Genomic DNA, 17,779 nt, shown 5'->3' with positions numbered 1-17,779 from the left:
GATTCACTGTCTTTAATTAGCCACTAATGTAAGCTCCTGGAATTTCAGGTTTCTTTAGCCTCACACACATGGGTACAGTGTACAATGCGTAATCATGTGAGGTTCTGTGTCATGGATCAAACTTCCCTCTAATAGCACTAAGAACAGCTCAGGCTGGGTTCACCTCATGTTTTTGCCCAACATTTAACATATACATACAGGAAAAAAAAAATTAAAAGCGCAATACACTAGGCTTTTCCATCCTGCAGAGTCTAGCTAAAAAAAAGTATTCTCTATTTTGAAGGATTCCACTGTATGGCCCCCGTCAAAGGCATAAGTTTAGCATGTACCTTTTTTTGTATATGTTAAAAGAGGGAAATGTGATGTGAACACAACATCCCATGAAGCATGCTACCATATCCATACAGATGATGATGCGTTTACCACTGTATGAATAGCCCCACTGCAATGTATTAAATAGGACCTTTCACCAATCCTGACATTGTGAACTAAGTATACAGACATGGAGAGCGGCGCCCGGGGATCTCACTGCACTTACTATTATCCCTGGCCGCCGCTCCGTTCTCCCGCTATGCCCTCCGGTATCTTCGATCAATAAGTTATAGTAGGCGGAGTCTGCCCTTGTTCTGCTTTAGCACTGGCCAATCCCATCGCAGAGCTCACAGCCTGGGAGAAAATAACCTCCCAGGCTGTGAGCGCTGCGCTGCGATTGGCCAGCGCTACAGCAGAACAAGGGCAGACTCTGCCTACTATAACTTAGTGACCAAAGATACCGGAGGGCATAGCGGGAGAACGGAGCAGCGCCCAGGGATAATAGTAAGTGCAGTGAGATCCCCGGGCGCCGCTCTCCATGTCTGTATACTTAGTTCACAATGTCAGGATCGGCGAAAGGTCCTCTTTAACTGTGTTATGGACCCCAAATGTTCTTGTGTCTCTAAAGGTGGCTACAAACATGACATACAACATGGCTGGAGGCAGAATACAGTGTGATTGGCAATGTGTATGGTATGGTCATTCAAGTGCAGCCAGAGAGAGTAATTCTCTGCAAGTGTGAGTCCCTGACCTATCAGTTTAGTCCCTTGGGGAATCAGTTCCAATGTTGTTAAAATCAGCCTGTCTGGTTGGGAAGAACAGAAGAAGATCAATACAAAGGGGCTAGATGGGAAGAAAGTGATAAAGGAAGGAAAAGAAGGCTCGGGAACCCAGCTTTGAGTCTAATCCAACATTTTTCAGGAAATTCGAAGAGATTTAAGGGAAGTTGTTTCCTGGATGGGGGCCATATTGCCAGACTGAACCAATGACGAGGGCCGAAATTTTAGTTTAAAGGTTTATTAACAACTGAAATATTGTACTTATGGCATATTGAACACACATTATATACCAGTAATGTCTAGTTACACTTCCAGGACTCCCATCTAATGGGAGAAATACATGAAAAATACTTGTGAGCAGCCACAAGACATAGGCATACATATCTGTTACCAGATGGTTGGGGGCCGCACAGAATGGTATCAAGGGCCACATGTGGCCCCCGGGCCGCAGGTTGTGCACCCCTGCTTTAGAGTAAATCTTTATGGGGCGTATTTTACGGCAGTAAATTTGAGTTTCAAAACATATGTATGTGTGTCACAATCGACGAGTTACATACAGATTATTGCTGCGGATTCCACCCTCTGCATTGCAAAGGTTGAAATCTGCTGGACATCAGCAGCAAAGACTTGAAATGGTGTGGATGTAAAATCCGTATGATGAGTCAACTTATGTGCGGATTTTGTTGTAGACATTTTGCACATAACAGGTGTGTCGCTACATCAAAACATCTGGGGCAAATGTAGTGGCTGCCAACTATACAACTGGCTCCCTGCCCCACCATTCATTCTCATTGGCAACAGGCTGGTAGGCCAGAGGCCTATGAGACACAATGGTGCAGGAGGTTGCAAAGTGATTACATCACAACTTCTTCTTTTCTTCCTCACTTCGGGGTACTGGAGACATTTTAACTACAGGGGAACTACAGAGGGGTATTATATAGGTGGGCATTATGCCTACTAGGACACTACAGGGTGTATTAAACCTACTGGGGCCATTATAACTACTGTGAGTACTGGAGGGGGCATTATAATCTACTAGACTAGAAGCCATTATAATTACTGGGGGTACAATAGGGGGCATTATGACTACTGAGGGCAGTATTGGTGGCATTATAACTACTGGGGGGACATACATAGGGCCATTATAATTGAGGATTTTTTGACATGTTTTACATCCCCAAAAATCCTTACATAATTGTCTCACCCACCCGCTGTAATAATGAAAATGGAGGTCCCAGAGTCCCACAGAAGTGAATTAAGTGGTGATTACGCATGTACGCTATCAATCCATTCTCAAGGAGGATTTTGGGACCGTGAAGATGGAACCCAGTGAGGCACTTAAGGCCCCCTTTATATGGCCCAATGGAGCAGAGGGTTGTCAGGAATGAATTGTTCCTTCCCGACAATCACCTGCTCGTCAGTGGAGGAGAGCACTGCAAGAGAATATTTTAGCCTGATCCTTATGTTCTCCCAGAGATACAGTAAGTCACTATCAAAAGTGTCTGCAGTGTTTTCTCCTCTTTCACCATGGACAAAACATACACACAGCCAAACCAAATATGTATGTGTATGAGGGAGTCTGAAAGCAGTCTTTAACTAGAAATCAAATATAGGATAATGTGATAAAGCTGCTGCAAAAAACCTACCTTGGAGTTCCAAGACATCTCATTTTGGTTTATTCCCTTGTCTTCCTCTGAGTCATACTTAGTTTCATGTTTATTTAGGAGGCCATTTGGTGTCTCCTTGGTTTGAACAAATGGATCAACATCCTTCTGTCGTATTCTGCCGCCTCTAGCCCGATAGTCTGCTAGAATTCTAGCCAGATTCTGGCTGTCTCCTAAGTGCTCTGCAATTTTAGTGCTCAGCAGCTCATGAGATGGAAGAACCTCAATGATCTTACCCTGATCACTTCCATTGATTCCCTGTAAATTAGAAAGTTCACGCAAAAGTTGTTTTTTCCTCCGGCTCTCCATCTCTTTCATTTCCTTGTTGAGTAATGGCGACACGTACACTTGCTCTGGAAAATAGTCCCTTGTGGGGCACCTCATACCCTTTTCTGTTAATAGAAAAGGATCCTTAAATGAAATTATCGGAGAAATACTCAAAATGACATCTTTAAGTTCCTGTTTGAAAGCTATGGAGTGTACTTTGAGCCTATCATCGGTGGAGGCAACTTCTTCAGTTATATACAACCCAGTATCATCTTGCAGTGGATCACGGAAAAGTCGAAGTTCATTTTTGGGTTCTTCTTCCTCTTCAAATTTCTGTGACACATCATCATTGGAAATACCAGGAATTAGACACATCTGAGTAAAAAGCTCAGGTTCAATTGAGACTGAAGACAAAATGGATGAATTTGATAACAATATGGGAAGGTCCTGATAAGCTGAAGATGATGTTTCAGAACTTTTACTGTCCAACTCTCCTATCTCCTCAAAGTAAGAACTTTGTTCTGTGAACTCTATATTCTCAGAAGACTGGGACTCTGAAATGACATGCAAACGATCTAAAGAGCGGTCACATTCCCAATTAATAATGCTGCATTCCTCCCCATTAAAAAGATCTTTTTGGCTCCCATCTCCTTCATGTCCTTCAATAAGAGATCGAAAAGAGCTACTTTTAGGCAGTGTAGGTGGCATAGCAAACTCATCCATAAGAAATGAAATTTCCAACTGGGAATGGTATGCTGCATAGACCATAAAGATTATTATGTCTTTCACTCGTGCCAGCTCATACTCTGATCCTCCACTTAGCTTTATGGTGCACCCCAGGTGCTGAGGACATCCTTCAAAGAACATCAGCGTTTTAGATTCATCTGTGTTTATCAAAAACAACACAAACATGGATTAGCATATGGAACGGTCACTGAAATACCCCTGGAATCTGATAATTAGTAGATGATATATTAATATATTTTTCTACAATCTATAAAGGCAACCAATTTATAAGAAATTGCCTTACAGATACATGTTACTATAGATATTATGTATAATCCAACCTGCCACTTAGTGTGGCACTTCTCTCTTTGCCTACTGTAGTTTAGCATAATCTCTTTTTAATTGGTAGGGTAAACAAGTAGATAGCTGATGTATGGGAAATGTGTATGAGACTGAAACAAAACATCTGCATTACTCCCAAACAGTGCAACCCTTGTGTGGGTTGTCCTTGGTATTTCAGCCGCACAGCATTTAAGTGACTAGTGCTATGCAGCAATACCTGCAGAAATTATTAGTATGGCTGAAACAGAGCTGCACTAGATGATTAGTAGTGTTAGTAGCATGCTTGGTAGCCTGTCTTTGCAGATCCTTCACCAGTTGGCTTTGTAGATGTTAAAGGCAGGCTGGTGAGTTCCAATGCAAATTCATGGTTCATGGATAGTTGGTACCTTCAGTAAAAACTGTCCGACTACACAAAATATGCCAAGCTTCATCTGAAAAAGGTTACAGTCAGGTCCATAAATATTGGGACATTGACACAATTCTAAAATTTTTGGCTCTATACACCACCACAATGGATTTGAAATAAAACAAGATGTGCTTTAACTGCAGACCATCAGCTTTAATTTGAGGGTATTTGCATCTAAAATCAGGTGAGCGGTGTAGGAATTACAACAGTTTGTATATGTGCCTCCCACTTGTTAAGTGACCAAAAGTAATGGGACATAATAATAATCATAAATCAAACTTTCACTTTTTAATACTTACTTGGTTGCAAGTAGTGATGGCCAGTTCGCAGTGTTCGCCGACGAACACATGCGATCTGCCATCTTTATTCCCAAGCCTTCATCAAGCTGTTCTCGGAACTGCCTGCTCCCGGTGACCGCATGTGTTTCAGAGCGGCTCGCGGCGCATGCACAGGTAAGGACTTGCCTCTGCATCGCCGGGCTTGGGAATAAAGATGGCAGATCACATTTGTTCGTCGGCGAACACTGCAAACTGGCCATCACTGGTTGCAAATCCTTTGCAGTCAATTACAGCCTGAAGTCTGGAACGCATAGACATCACCAGATGCTGGGTTTCATCCCTGGTGATGCTCTGCCAGGCCTCTACTGCAACTGTCTTCAGTTCCTGCTTGTTCTTGGGGCATTTTCCCTTCAGTTTTGTCTTCAGCAAGTGAAATGCATGCTCAATCGGATTCAGGTCAGGTGATTGACTTGGCCATTACATAACATTGCACTTCTTTCCCTTAAAAAATCTCTGGTAGCTTTTGCAGTATGCTTTGGGTCATTGTCCATCTGCACTGTGAAGCGCCATCCAATGAGTTCCAAAGCAATTGGCTGAACATGAGCAGATAATATTGCCCGGAACACTTCTGAATTCATCCTGCTGCTTTTGTCAGCAGTCACATCATCAATAAATACAAGAGAACCAGTTCCATTGGCAGCCATACATGCCTACGCCATGACACTGCCACCACCATGCTTCACCGATGAGGTGGTATGCTTAGGATCTAGAGTTGTTGCAATACTAAATTTTTTATTCAATCTCGATACCATAAAAAAGTATTGTGATACTCGATACCATGCAAAAAAAAAAAAGAAACCAAAAAAGCCACGTGCATTCAGCATTTTAAAAAATGGCGAATTGCGCAGTTTTTATTTATTTATTCTGTTTCCGGCGTTCACCGCATAGATTTTTTAAATATTTTTATAGTTTGGACTGTTCTTGGCGATATGTGATATGTTTATTTATTGTTTATATATTTTATATGTGAAATTGGGAAAGGGGGTGATTATGGGTCCATTCACACGTCCGTGTGTGTTTTGCGGATCCACAAAACACGGACATCAGCGATGTGCGTTCCGCATTTTGCGGACCGCACATCGCCGGCACTTAATAGAAAATGCCTAATCTTGTCCGCAATCGGGGATCCGGGCAGCACATCGTGCGGCCCCATAGAAATGAATGGGTCCGCAATTCCGGTATTGCGGACGTGTGAATGGACTCTTATACTTAATATTTTGGTGTGTGTTTTTTTTTTTTTTTACACTTTTTATTTAATAACTATTTCCTCCCTTAGGGGCTAGAACCTGGGATCTTTTCATCACTTTTCCTATTCACCCTAATAGAGCTCTATCAGGGTGAATAGGACTTCACACTCTCCCTGCTGCTCTGTGCTTTGTGCACACAGCAGCAGGGAGCCGACTATGGCAGCCTGGGCTTCAGTAGCGTCCTGGCTGCCATAGTAACTGATCGGAGCCACAGGATTACACTGCTGGGGCTCCGATCAGAAGCTGCCACTGCCACCAATGAGAAGGGGAGGGGTCCCTGTGGCCACTGCCACCAATGATTTTAATACTGGAGGTTTGAGAGGGGCAGGCGCCATGTGCCACCAATGATTATAATGGGGTGGGGAGGGCGCACTGCACCACCAATAATAATTAACCCTTAATACAGGAGGCACATACTGGCAGCAGATCAGCGGCAGTTAACCCCTCAGGTGCCGCACCGGAGGACTTAACTGCCGCTGGTCGCAGCTCCCTGTCAGAGGCAGAGTGCCGGCTATGTGATTCTGCTGCTGGCACCTGCCTACTGTATTATGTGTTAAAGACCACCTTATATGGGTCCAGAATTAAGCAATGGGGAGGAGACATCAGCTTCTCTAGTAGGGGTTCCTTCTCCCTGGCTGTAGCGCTGTCCAAATGCAGCACAGGGAGAAGTAACACCCAGGAGAAAAGCTGATGTCTCCTCCCCATTGCTCCGATAGTAATTAGCATATGGAGCAGGAGACGGTAATGGGGCACAGCAGGCGAACGGAGCAGCGCCCAGGAATAATAGTAAGTGCTGGGACATCTCTGGGCGCCGCTCTGTGTAGCCTGATACTTAAATTCTGGACCCAGGAAAAGTCCTGCTATCATTGGTGGCGCAGCACGCCCGCCCCTCCTCTGCCCCTCCTCCCTTATTGGTGGCAGCAGCAGCACAGGGAGCACGGAGACACTGCTAACTTCACCCCTGTGCTGCTGAGAGAACATGAGCGCGCCGACAGCAGCGCGCTCATGTTCTGTGATACTAGACTGCGCATCAGCGCAGCCCAGTATCGAAAAAATGGAAATCCTGGTATCGTATTGATACCGGGACAAAAGTATCGATTGGGTATCGAAATTTCGATACCCGCAACAACCCTATTAGGATCATGAGCAGTTCCTTTCCTTCTCCATACTCTTCTCTTCCCATCACTCTGGTACAAGTTGATCTTGGTCTCATCTGTCGATAGGATCAGTAATAGCCAGTTCGCATTGTTCGCCCGCGAACACATGCGGACTGCCATCTTTTCTCACAAAGTCCGGCGAGGCACAGGTAAGTCCTTACCTGTGCCTGAGCCGGTCTGAAATCAAATGCGGTCACCGGGAGCAGGCAGTGCCGAGAACAGCCCGATGAAGGCCCCCAGTGGCTGTTCTCGGAACTGCCTGCTCCCGGTGACCGCATTTGATTTCAGACCAGCTTGCGCACAGGCACAGGTAAGGGCTTACCTGCACCTCGCCGAACTTGTGAGAAAAGATGGCAGCCCGCATGTGTTCGCGGGTGAACAATGCGAACTGGCCATCACTGCATAGGATGTTGTTCCAGAACTGTGAAGGCTTTTCTAGATGTCGTTTGGCAAACTCTAATCTGGCCTTCCTGTTTTTGAGGCTCACCAATGGTTTACATCTTGTGGTGAACCCTCTGTATTCTCTCTGGTGAAGTCTTCTCTTGATTGTTGACTTTGACACACATACACCTACCTCCTGGAGAGTGTTCTTGATCTGGCCAACTGTTGTGAAGGGTGTTTTCTTCACCAGGGAAATAATTATTCTGTCATCCACCACGGTTGTTTTCCATGGTCTACCGGGTCTTTTGGTGTTGCTGAGCTCACTGATGCGTTTCTTCTTTTTAAGAATGTTCAGAATAGTTGTTTTGGCAACGCCTAATATTTTTGCGATCTCTCAAATTTGTTTATTTTTTCGTTATTTCAGCCTAATGATGGCTTGCTTCACTGATAGTAACAGCTCTTTGGATCTCATCTTGAGAGTTGACAGCAACAGATTCCAAATGTAAATACCACACTTAAAATAACCTCTGGACGTTTTATCTGCTCATTGTAATTGGGATAATGAGGGAATAACACACACCTGGCCATGGAACAGCTGAGAAACCAATCTCCCCATTACTTTGGGTCTCTTAACAAGTGGGAGGCACATATGCAAACTGTTGTAAATCCTACACCGTTCACCTGATTTGGATGTAAATACCCTCAAATTAAAGCTGAGAGTCTGCAGTTAAAGCACATCGTGTTTGTTTCATTTCGAATCCATTGTGGTGGTGTATAGAGCCCAACATGTTAGAATTGTGTCGATGTCCCAATATTTATGGGCTTGACTGTATATGGTTTGCTTAAAAGGGTTGTCTCACTTCCACAAATAGCATTCATCATGTAGAGAAAGTTAATACAAACCACTTATTAATGTATTGTTTTTACCCATATTGCTTCCTTTGCTGGCTGGATTAATTTTTCCATCACAATATGCACTGCTTGTATCCATGGTTATGACCACTCTGCACTCCATCAGTGGTGGTCGTGCTAGCAAAAAACACCGGTCTGTCTAGTGTATGGGACAGGACATAGGCTAGTGCTTTATCCGTCCAAGCATAGCCACTGCTGCTGGATTGCAGGGTGGTCATAACCATGGAAACAAGCAGTGCATAAAGTGATAGAAAAATGAGTCCAGCCAGCAAAAGAGGCAATATGGATAATAACAATAGATTAGTAAGTGGCTTGTATTAACTTCTACATAATAAATGCCATTTGCTGAAGTGAGACAACCCCTTTAATTCTGAAATTAACACAAACCCCTTTAAAAATCATGTTCTTCAGTCTGCAAATGAATGAGAAGCAGATCCAATTCCCTCCGGCTCCCCTACATGCGTTGTCAGCAGAATGCAGACCCTGTTTAAAGATAGTGCTCTGCAACCTGAGTCTCTCTAGCTGAAACGACAATTTCTAGAATTCCTTTGGGCTGCTGGGTCTACTGAAGTCACAATTTGTGGAGGAAATGATAAAAAACGTCTACCTAAACCTTGCCCATATGTGTTACTATAGCTTATCTTATACTGGATTTTACATTTTGAACTAAACATTTAGGTTGGTACTACCGGAGGTAACAGAATTACTTATATACTTATTTTTTATATCTATTTGCTTTGTCATTTTTGGGACTACTGAAAGTTTCCATAAAGTTCTATTCATTATCTGATTGTGTGAAGCCAAAAAGGTTAGGGAAGTATGCAATTTTAAATGAACATTCGCCATTAAAGGGCTCATTGCCCTGGCGTGCCCAGATCATTTAATAGTTTACAGCTATACTATATAATTAGCATTAAATTATTTTAATCACATACCAATATATGGTTTTGTAGCATGTAATCCCAGGACATGGACCTACCGTTAGGCAGCGGAAATACTTGTATATAAAACTTGTTACACGTCCCGAGACGAGGTTTTGTTAAGAGTTGGTCCATAGACATTACCAGGTCTCCTTGAGTCATCCTACTCACTTGATCTAAAACTTGCTAGAGAAAAGAAAGGAATAATAGTAATGTTGTACTAGACATCCCTCCTACATCAAATGTCTCTGGACCCAAGGGAAAACCACTGATAAGCAGACTTCGGCCTCATGCACACAGCCGTTGTTTTGGTCCGCATCCGAGCCGCCTCACTTCAATGGGGCCGCAAAAGATGCGGACAACACTCCGTGTGCTGTCCGCATCCGTTGCTCCGTTCCGTGGCCCTGCAATAAATGCTTATTCTTGCGGACAAGAATAGGCATTTATATTGAAGGCTGTCTGTGCCGTTCCGCAAATTGCGGAATGTGCACAGGTGCCATCCGCGATTTGCAGACTGCAAAAAACACCACGGTCATGTGCAGGAGGCCTTAGGAGACCGTATGGTTTTGCGGTCCATTTTAAACGGATCGGTTTTCCGTTTTTTTGTTTTAGTAGTGTTTCCTTTCTGTTTTGCTGTTCCGTTTGGTTTCCGTTTGGGATACTTTTTTTTGCGGATCACAAATGGAAACAGAAGCATACGATAATGTTTAAACAGTTAATACATAAAAAAATTGGGCTGGGCATAAACATTTTCAATAGATGGCTCAGCAAAAACGGAACAGATACGGAAGACATACGAATGCATTTTATATGCATTCCTTTTTTTTTTTTTTTTTTTTTTGCAGACCCATTGACTTGAATGGAGCCACGGAACTTGATTTGCTGGCAATAATAGGACATGTTCTATGTTTGAACGGAAATACGGAAACTGAATGCATGCGGAGTACCTTCAGTTTTTTGGGTGGATCAATTAAAATGAATAATTCCGTATATGGAACGCAAAAAAATGGAATATAAACAGAAAAAAAACGCTTATGTGCAAGAGAGTTACACCCGACGGAAAGTTCCTGTTTTTGTGAAATATAACATCGTGTGTGGAAACAAATGTTACTTCATGTGTAAAAGTGACCACATTCAATAGCCTCTATAGGCAAAAGGGTGACAAAGGCAATCGAGCTCTCCCAGCACCCGCCAAAATCAGTGGGTTCCATTGACACCTAATGTATATGACCAGTGTAAGACATGGCTCCAATAGGAAACCGTAAAATGCCCCATGAGAAGTAAATGAAACCCTGTGGTCTCAGCAACAGCTCGGTAAGACTAACTGTCTCAGCAACATGGCAAACATCCGGCAGACCACCGTGGGCATCTTACATATTTTATCTCTCTCTGCGTTTTGAGCAAGATCACACAAAATACAGAATCTAATATTGGACTTCAGAGAATCCACAATTTCATGCACAGATTGCACAGATTTAAGTCACAGCATGCAATATGACAAGAAGCCCAGGGACCAGCTGCGGCTCCGCATCATACGTGCACTCTCCATATTACCGCTATGGAAATTACCCCCAATTCAGAAGAAAAATAAAATACTAAAAGTGAGTGAACTGAGACATAGAATAATTATTATTATAACACCCAGGAAACATGTGTTGTAGGACCCAATCAATTCGCCCACCATTAATGTATCACTTCATTGAAGACAGCAGGAAGGCTTCTATTACTCCTGCACAGGAATGCTGATTTCATACGCAGGTCTCCATTTTTAGCTCCAGAATAAAGCCTTAGCATGTAACCAAATGCTTCACTATTAGTTACATAAGATATTACATACCGGTTTGACATTGATAACCAAGGTTATTCCGTGTTCTAACAGCATATCTTGTGCTATCCTGGACACAGTCTTTTCCACAAGAACCAGCGTTGGTCGAACATCAACTATCCTCTGAACATAGTTCTTCAGAAATTCCCTTTCCTGATAGAGAACAATAATAGCAGCTTAAAAACGAGAACTTCGGAAACACTATGGGGGTCATTTATGATGAGAAGCATGGTACTTTTTGGTGTACTTTTGTCGCACCAAAAGGGGATTTGCGGCCGAATCTGCGACTTTTCTCTACTCACGCCACATTTCTGAGGTGGCGGAAAAAGAGTCCGTGATGACATGGGTGGCTGGCTGATCTCATTCATTATTTTCTGTGCCCATTTCTGGCGTAGAAAACGACTTAACTGACGTAGATTTAAAGGGAATCTGTCATCTGGTTTGAGAATATTAAGGTGTTACTACTGCCATGTACAATAAAATACCTTATTTCTTGCTGTAGTCTTCATGCTTTGTTTCATTAGCGATAAAATCCACTTTTTTATGTTATGCAAATGAGTGTCCAAGGTGCCCAGAGGCCATTTTTATCCCTCATTGCCCTCAGGAGCTTCTACATCGCGCAGGCAGTCCACGGTACTGCGCCTGCACGAGATTTCACATAGCGGAGGGGGGCGGCGGCAAAGAATTCGGGTGGGCAGTTACTTATGCTGGAAGAGGCGGGCTGGGCACTGTACGGGGGAGTAACTGGGCTCCAGAGAAGGGTAAGAACGCCCCTCTGGGCACCTTTTATCGCTAATGAAATCATGAAACAAAGCATGAAGACTACAGCAAGAAATAAGGTATTTTATTGTACATGGCAGTAGTAACACCTTAATATTCTCAAACCAGGTGACAGATTCCCTTTAAGCAAGTTTCACAGCCGGTTATCAGACGCCAGTCTTAATACATGACCCCATATATGAATATATGTGGACAGACAAACAGAGAATGAGATATGGAGATACAGTATACAGGATTTCTGCAAAACTAGGCATGCAGTTATATCTCAGGCAGATATGTAAAGGATTACAGGAGGGGTCTGATAAGACACTGGGTGTTGCCACAAGAGGGTGTAAAAGTGCTTCCCCTGCTACCCTATAAGGCTACTATCACACTATCGTTTTGGATTTCCGTTTGTGAGATCTGTTCAGGGCTCTCACAAGCGTTCCAAAACGGATCCGTTTTTCCCTAATGCAGTCTGAATGGAAAAGGATACGCTCACAATGCATGAGTTTGCCATCGTTAGTCTCGATTCCGCTCTGGAGGCGGACACCAAAATGCTGCCTGCAGCGTTTGGCTGATCGCCTGACACAATAGAAAACGTATCCGTCCCCCATTGCCTTTCAATGGTGTGCATGAGGGATCCATCATGGCTATAGAAGACATAACACAACCAGATCCGTTCATGACAGATGCATGTGGTTGTATTATTGTAATGGAAGCGTTTTTGCAGATCTATGACGGATCCGCAAAAAATGCTAATGTGAAGTTGCCTAAAAAGGCTCTCAGAGACTACTTTGGGTAGTGTACCTTTTGGTTAGAGATTGTCGTCTGCTAGCCAGGCCTCTAGAACACACTCAAAAGACATTCTGCCCAGTTGACAGACTTTGAAAGCAGAACGTTTCAAGAAACCCTGCCATCTCGGCTGTTCTGACCTAGCTGTTAGGAGGCGTTATGTAAGGGCGCGCACACGTTGAACAAGCTCCAAACAGCCTAGACCAGGGATGGGCAAACTGCGGCTCTTTAGCTGTTGTAAAACTACAACTCCCAGTATGGCCAGTCTGCCTACAGCAGGGCATGATGGGATTTGTAGTTTTACAACAGCTGGAGAGCCGCAGTTTGCCCATCCCTGGCCTAAACAGCACACCAATAGAGAGGTTCATTTGATCTGCTGACAAACATGAGCAGCTCCCACAGTTTCGCTGTCCACCTTCCAGACACAGGTGGCACCTTCATTACACACCTGGGACCATTTCCCGGTGTTTAGCAGAAAGAAATTTGGGGTCATAGTGCCTATTACGTGTACAGCTATTGAAAGCCAGCCACAATCATTTTCATTTTGTAGTTGTGCCAGGAACGATAAAAATGGAGTTTTACAACTGGAACCTTATCATCTTTAGCGACAAATCCAGGTTCTGGTTGGGTTCAAGTATGGAGATCTTGTGGTGAGTGCATAAATCCTGCCTTTGCTGTGCAGCAACACACTACCCCAACTGCTGGTTCCAGGATCTGGGGAGTTGGTCCCCCCAAGTAGTGATACAAGGGGCACTAACAGCTCAACGATATGTGCAGAACATCATGGCAGGGCTTTCAGCAGGTTAATGCTCACTCACACACAGCAAGGGTTTCCCAGGAATGTCTCTGCCAGAGTGCAATACTTCCTTGGCATGCCCGGTCACCGGATTTCTCATCAACCAAGCACTTATGGGACCAGCTGGGATGTGTGCAGGATCTTAAGGCCCAGCTGCAGCACCATATGGAACCTATATGCCTCCTTGCCCAACCGTATCCTATATTATATCCAGGCTAGAGGCTGTCCAGCAGGGTACTACAGCCTCCTTTCAATTGTACAGTGTTCCCCAATAAACACATCCTTTCACTCTAATATTGTGATCACTTACAAATATCAGAACATTCACACATGGAAAGTTTCATTCCGACAACTCCTCCTTGGTGCGTTATTTAGTTCTTCACCAAGAGTATATGGGGCAGATGGATTCCTTCCACAAATATCGGGCATGGTTAGGTGCTTGATTGTAGACACCCGTGAGAGTGGGACTGAATGAAGTACCTGGCTCTCCTGGAACATCTATTCTTCCATGACTGATGATGTGCCATTCCTTTATTATTCCAGCAAGAACTCTTGAATGAACTGCTAGCTAGCAGTTTGAAATGAAGGCCCAAATGAGCCTTATAATCTGGACCTTGCCTGCAAAGTCTGACACTAGCAGCACTCATAGAAAAGTGTCCAATTACGCAGGGACACACCACAAACTGTGCCACCCATGTGGACCTTCACTGCAAATTGCGAGTAATTCATACACAACTTCTATCAGGAATAATAAAGTAATGGCATATCAGAGTCATAAGTATAGATGCCTTAGAACTGTTATTACACGGAGGATGCAAGTAGTTACCAGAACAGACATGTCAGGAGAGGGCACAGGTCCTCTGTAAACTTTGAACTCAGGTGTTTCATGCAGTCCTATTGCCACAGGTGTATAAAATCCATCACCAAGCCATGCAGTCTGCCTTATACAAATTTGTGAAAGAATGGTTAATTCCAAATGAATGTGAATGTGAGCATGGTGCTGCAACAAGATGCCACTGTTGTAACAAGTCAGTTTGTGAAATTGCCTTCCTCCTAGAAATTCCATGGTCAATTATGAGTGGTATCATTGTAAGTGGAAAAGTTTAGGAATCCCAGCAACTAGGTTATGAAGTAGCACACCACGTAAACCTACAGAGTGGGATTGCTGAGTGCCAAAGGGCATAGCGCATAAGGGCACCAAAGACTGCTGAGATCCAAACCTCTGGATTTGGCATCAATACAAAAACTGTGAGCCAGGATATTCATGTAACGGTTTCCATGCTGAGCTGCTGCATTACTTCACCAAGCACAATGCCAAACGTCTGACAGAGTGGGGTAAAGCATGCTGCCACTGGACTCTGGAGCAGTGGAAACATGTTCTGCAGGGTGATGAATCACACATTTCCATGTGGCAGTAAGATGGGTTAGGCCCCTTTCACACAATCATGAAGTGAACACATAGCACCCGCACTATATCATGACCCATTCATTTTAATGGGTCTGTGTACATTTAACCCATTATTTCTGCATCACGTGACAATCACAGCATGTTCTATATTCAGCGTTTTTTCACGCAGCCCTAGCCCCATAGAAGTGACTGGGGCTAGGGCTGCGTGAAAAAACGCGTTGCATCCGGATGTAATTCGGATGCAGTCCAGGTGCAATGTGTTTTTCACTGATAGTTGATAGGAGATGTTGTTTGTAAGTCTTCAGTTTTTTTTTCCACACGCGTAAAAAAAGCATCAACGCGGATTGCACTCGCACAGGGGAAACTGAAAAACGAAACGCAATCACAGACAAAACTGACTGAACTTGCTTGCAAAATGGTGCAAGTTTCACTGAACGCAACCAGAGCCAAGTTGTTCATGTCAAAGACGCCTTAATCTGGGTTTGGCAAATACAGTTGACACAATGCAATCAGGCAGGTAATGCGCTCCTGGTAGAGTTTGGTGAAGGAGGGATAATGCTATAGGTATCTTAGTTCCCCCTTAGTTCCAGTGAAGGGGAATCTTAATGCTTCATCATACCAAGACATTTGGGACAACTGTATGCTTCCAACTTTGTGGTTTGAGGATGGACCTTTTCTGTTCCAGCAAGACTGTGCCCCAATGCACAAAGCTAGGTTGATAAAGGCATAGTTTGGTATGAAAAACTTGACTTGCCCACACAGAACCCCCGACCATAACCCCATCAAATACCTTTGTGATTTATTAGAATAGAGATTGTGAGCCAGGCCATCTAATTCAACCTCAGTATCTGACCTCACAAATGCTCCTGTGGATGGATGTACAAAAATTCCCACAGACACGCTCCAAAACCTTGTAGAAAGCCTTCCTAGAAGATTGGACGCTGTTCTAGCTGCAAACGGAGGACCAACTCCATAGAAATTAACGTGGATTTAGAATGGGATATCCGAAAAGCTCCTGTAGATGTAATGTGTAGGTGCCGTTGTGTGCCAGTGATTTTAAAGGGGTTATCCAACATCTTACAACAGCCCCCTATGTGCCGGGCCCCTCAGAGGGAATATTCTTACCCCGCTCCTGATCCCCGCACCGCCGCTGCTGCTTCTCCCTGTACACGGATGAAAACATCTGGTGTCTGGGTAAAGCAGCCAATGGGCAGGCGGTGATAACCTCCCTAGCATCGCAGGTGATGCTAGAGACGCTTGTCCCCTTCTGCCATTGGCTGCTCCCCCCGACACTGGATGTTTTCATCCGTGTACAGGGAGAAGCAGCAGCGGCAGTACGGGGATCAGGAGCGGGGTAAGAATATTCCCTCTGAGGGGCCCGGCACATAGGGGGCTGTTGTATGATGTTGGATAACCCCTTTAATCCTGTTGAAGGGCTAACAAAATATGTGAAGCAGCACTACTAAGTGTTTTCAATAATTAGAAGTTTATTCATCCAGCACAACGCCTCAGTCCTTCTGGCTGGGGCTTGAAATGGGAATAAACTTTACCTTTCTTGGACTTACTTTTATTGTGTTTTGAAATTTGTGGACTAGTGATCTAGTCCACAAATTTAAAAACACAATAAAAGTTCAAAACACAATAAAAGTAGAAAAAATAAAAAAGAAAGAAAGACAAACCACACCACCCAACTAAATAAAAGACTTCATCTAAAAGTTGCACCAAAGTCACATGTATGGCTGGGAGTCATGCAACCAAAGTTGTAGCCCTAGACTTAGACAAGGTGAAGCATAATCATGTGTCTGGATTTGATTTTCTATAACTAACCTGAAGGACGATTGGATCAATGCATGTAAACTTTGTCTCTTCTCGGTACAAATATTCAATGGAGCATTTTAATAGCAATATTTTGGGGCTTTTAATGCTGGCATTCATCTGCAACAAAACACACAACAGTAAGCACACGTGGCATAATAACAAATGTGCAGAGAGCAGGACAAAAATGACATTACCTTTTTGTGGGCAATATTTTTAGTGCAGACAAAGCCATTAACCACCATGGAGTCAGATTTCTTTCCACCAGGAATCTACAAAAGAAAACATAAAAACGTGTCACAAAATAATTATGTAGAGCCCAAAAGTAGAGTAAAATCTAGACAGTCAAATACATTGGTAGCATGTATGTGCCCTCAAGAGCATCGAATAGCCATACGGGAAAAGCTTTTGCCTTGTATGAGTCCTGATAAGTAAGCATTAGATTTAAAATGGATTAAGGATAAACGTATGTTTGCTCTATGTTTGTGCGGGTTCCCTTAAAAGGAACACTAAAGCCTGAACATACATAAATAACACAAAAACATTTAGGGGGTCATTTATCAAACTGGTGTAAAGTAGAACTGGCTTAGTTACTCGTAGCAACCAAGCAGCTACTACCTTTCATTTTCCAAAGGAGCTATCCAAAATGAAAGGTGGAATCTGATTGGTTGCTATGGGCAACTAAGCCAGTTCTACTTTACATCAGTTTGTTAAATGACTTCCTTAATCCCTAGGACACACAGCTATGTCTGCAAGATGCTCCCGAAACTGCCATAGTTTAGGAGACATCTTATAGACAGAGAAGCTCCATGTTCAGCTACAGAACGGCCAAGTGCATGGGTGCACACAGTAAACAGGAAGCTCAGGAGGGGGCGTGGCCTGGAGCCTCAATACACCCCTGTTCAGTGTGCTGTGTGAGGAGTCTTTCAT

At 43.7% G+C, this 17,779-nt stretch overlaps 1 protein-coding gene across 10 annotated transcripts in view; it reads right to left on the bottom strand.

The window, feature by feature from the left end:
- Nucleotides 1–17,779, bottom strand: part of PIKFYVE (phosphoinositide kinase, FYVE-type zinc finger containing) — a 341,373-nt gene that overhangs the window by 168,948 nt on the left and 154,646 nt on the right. For 9 of the 10 annotated variants that reach the window (XM_044303222.1, XM_044303224.1, XM_044303223.1 and 6 more), the window contains 5 exons: nucleotides 17,047–17,121; nucleotides 16,862–16,969; nucleotides 11,289–11,429; nucleotides 9,511–9,637; nucleotides 2,738–3,906 (listed from right to left, as the gene is read on the bottom strand). In XM_044303222.1, the coding sequence (XP_044159157.1) occupies nucleotides 2,738–3,906; nucleotides 9,511–9,637; nucleotides 11,289–11,429; nucleotides 16,862–16,969; nucleotides 17,047–17,121 (1,620 nt within the window). Of the gene's footprint in view, nucleotides 1–2,737; nucleotides 3,907–9,510; nucleotides 9,638–11,288; nucleotides 11,430–16,861; nucleotides 16,970–17,046; nucleotides 17,122–17,779 lie in introns of those variants that run through there. The other variant, XR_006391042.1, reaches the window with a different exon arrangement.

The sequence above is a fragment of the Bufo gargarizans genome, chromosome 8 (assembly GCF_014858855.1).
Source record: "Bufo gargarizans isolate SCDJY-AF-19 chromosome 8, ASM1485885v1, whole genome shotgun sequence".
Taxonomy (NCBI): Eukaryota; Metazoa; Chordata; class Amphibia; order Anura; family Bufonidae; genus Bufo; species Bufo gargarizans.
This window is presented reverse-complemented; position numbering and strand designations above follow the sequence as displayed.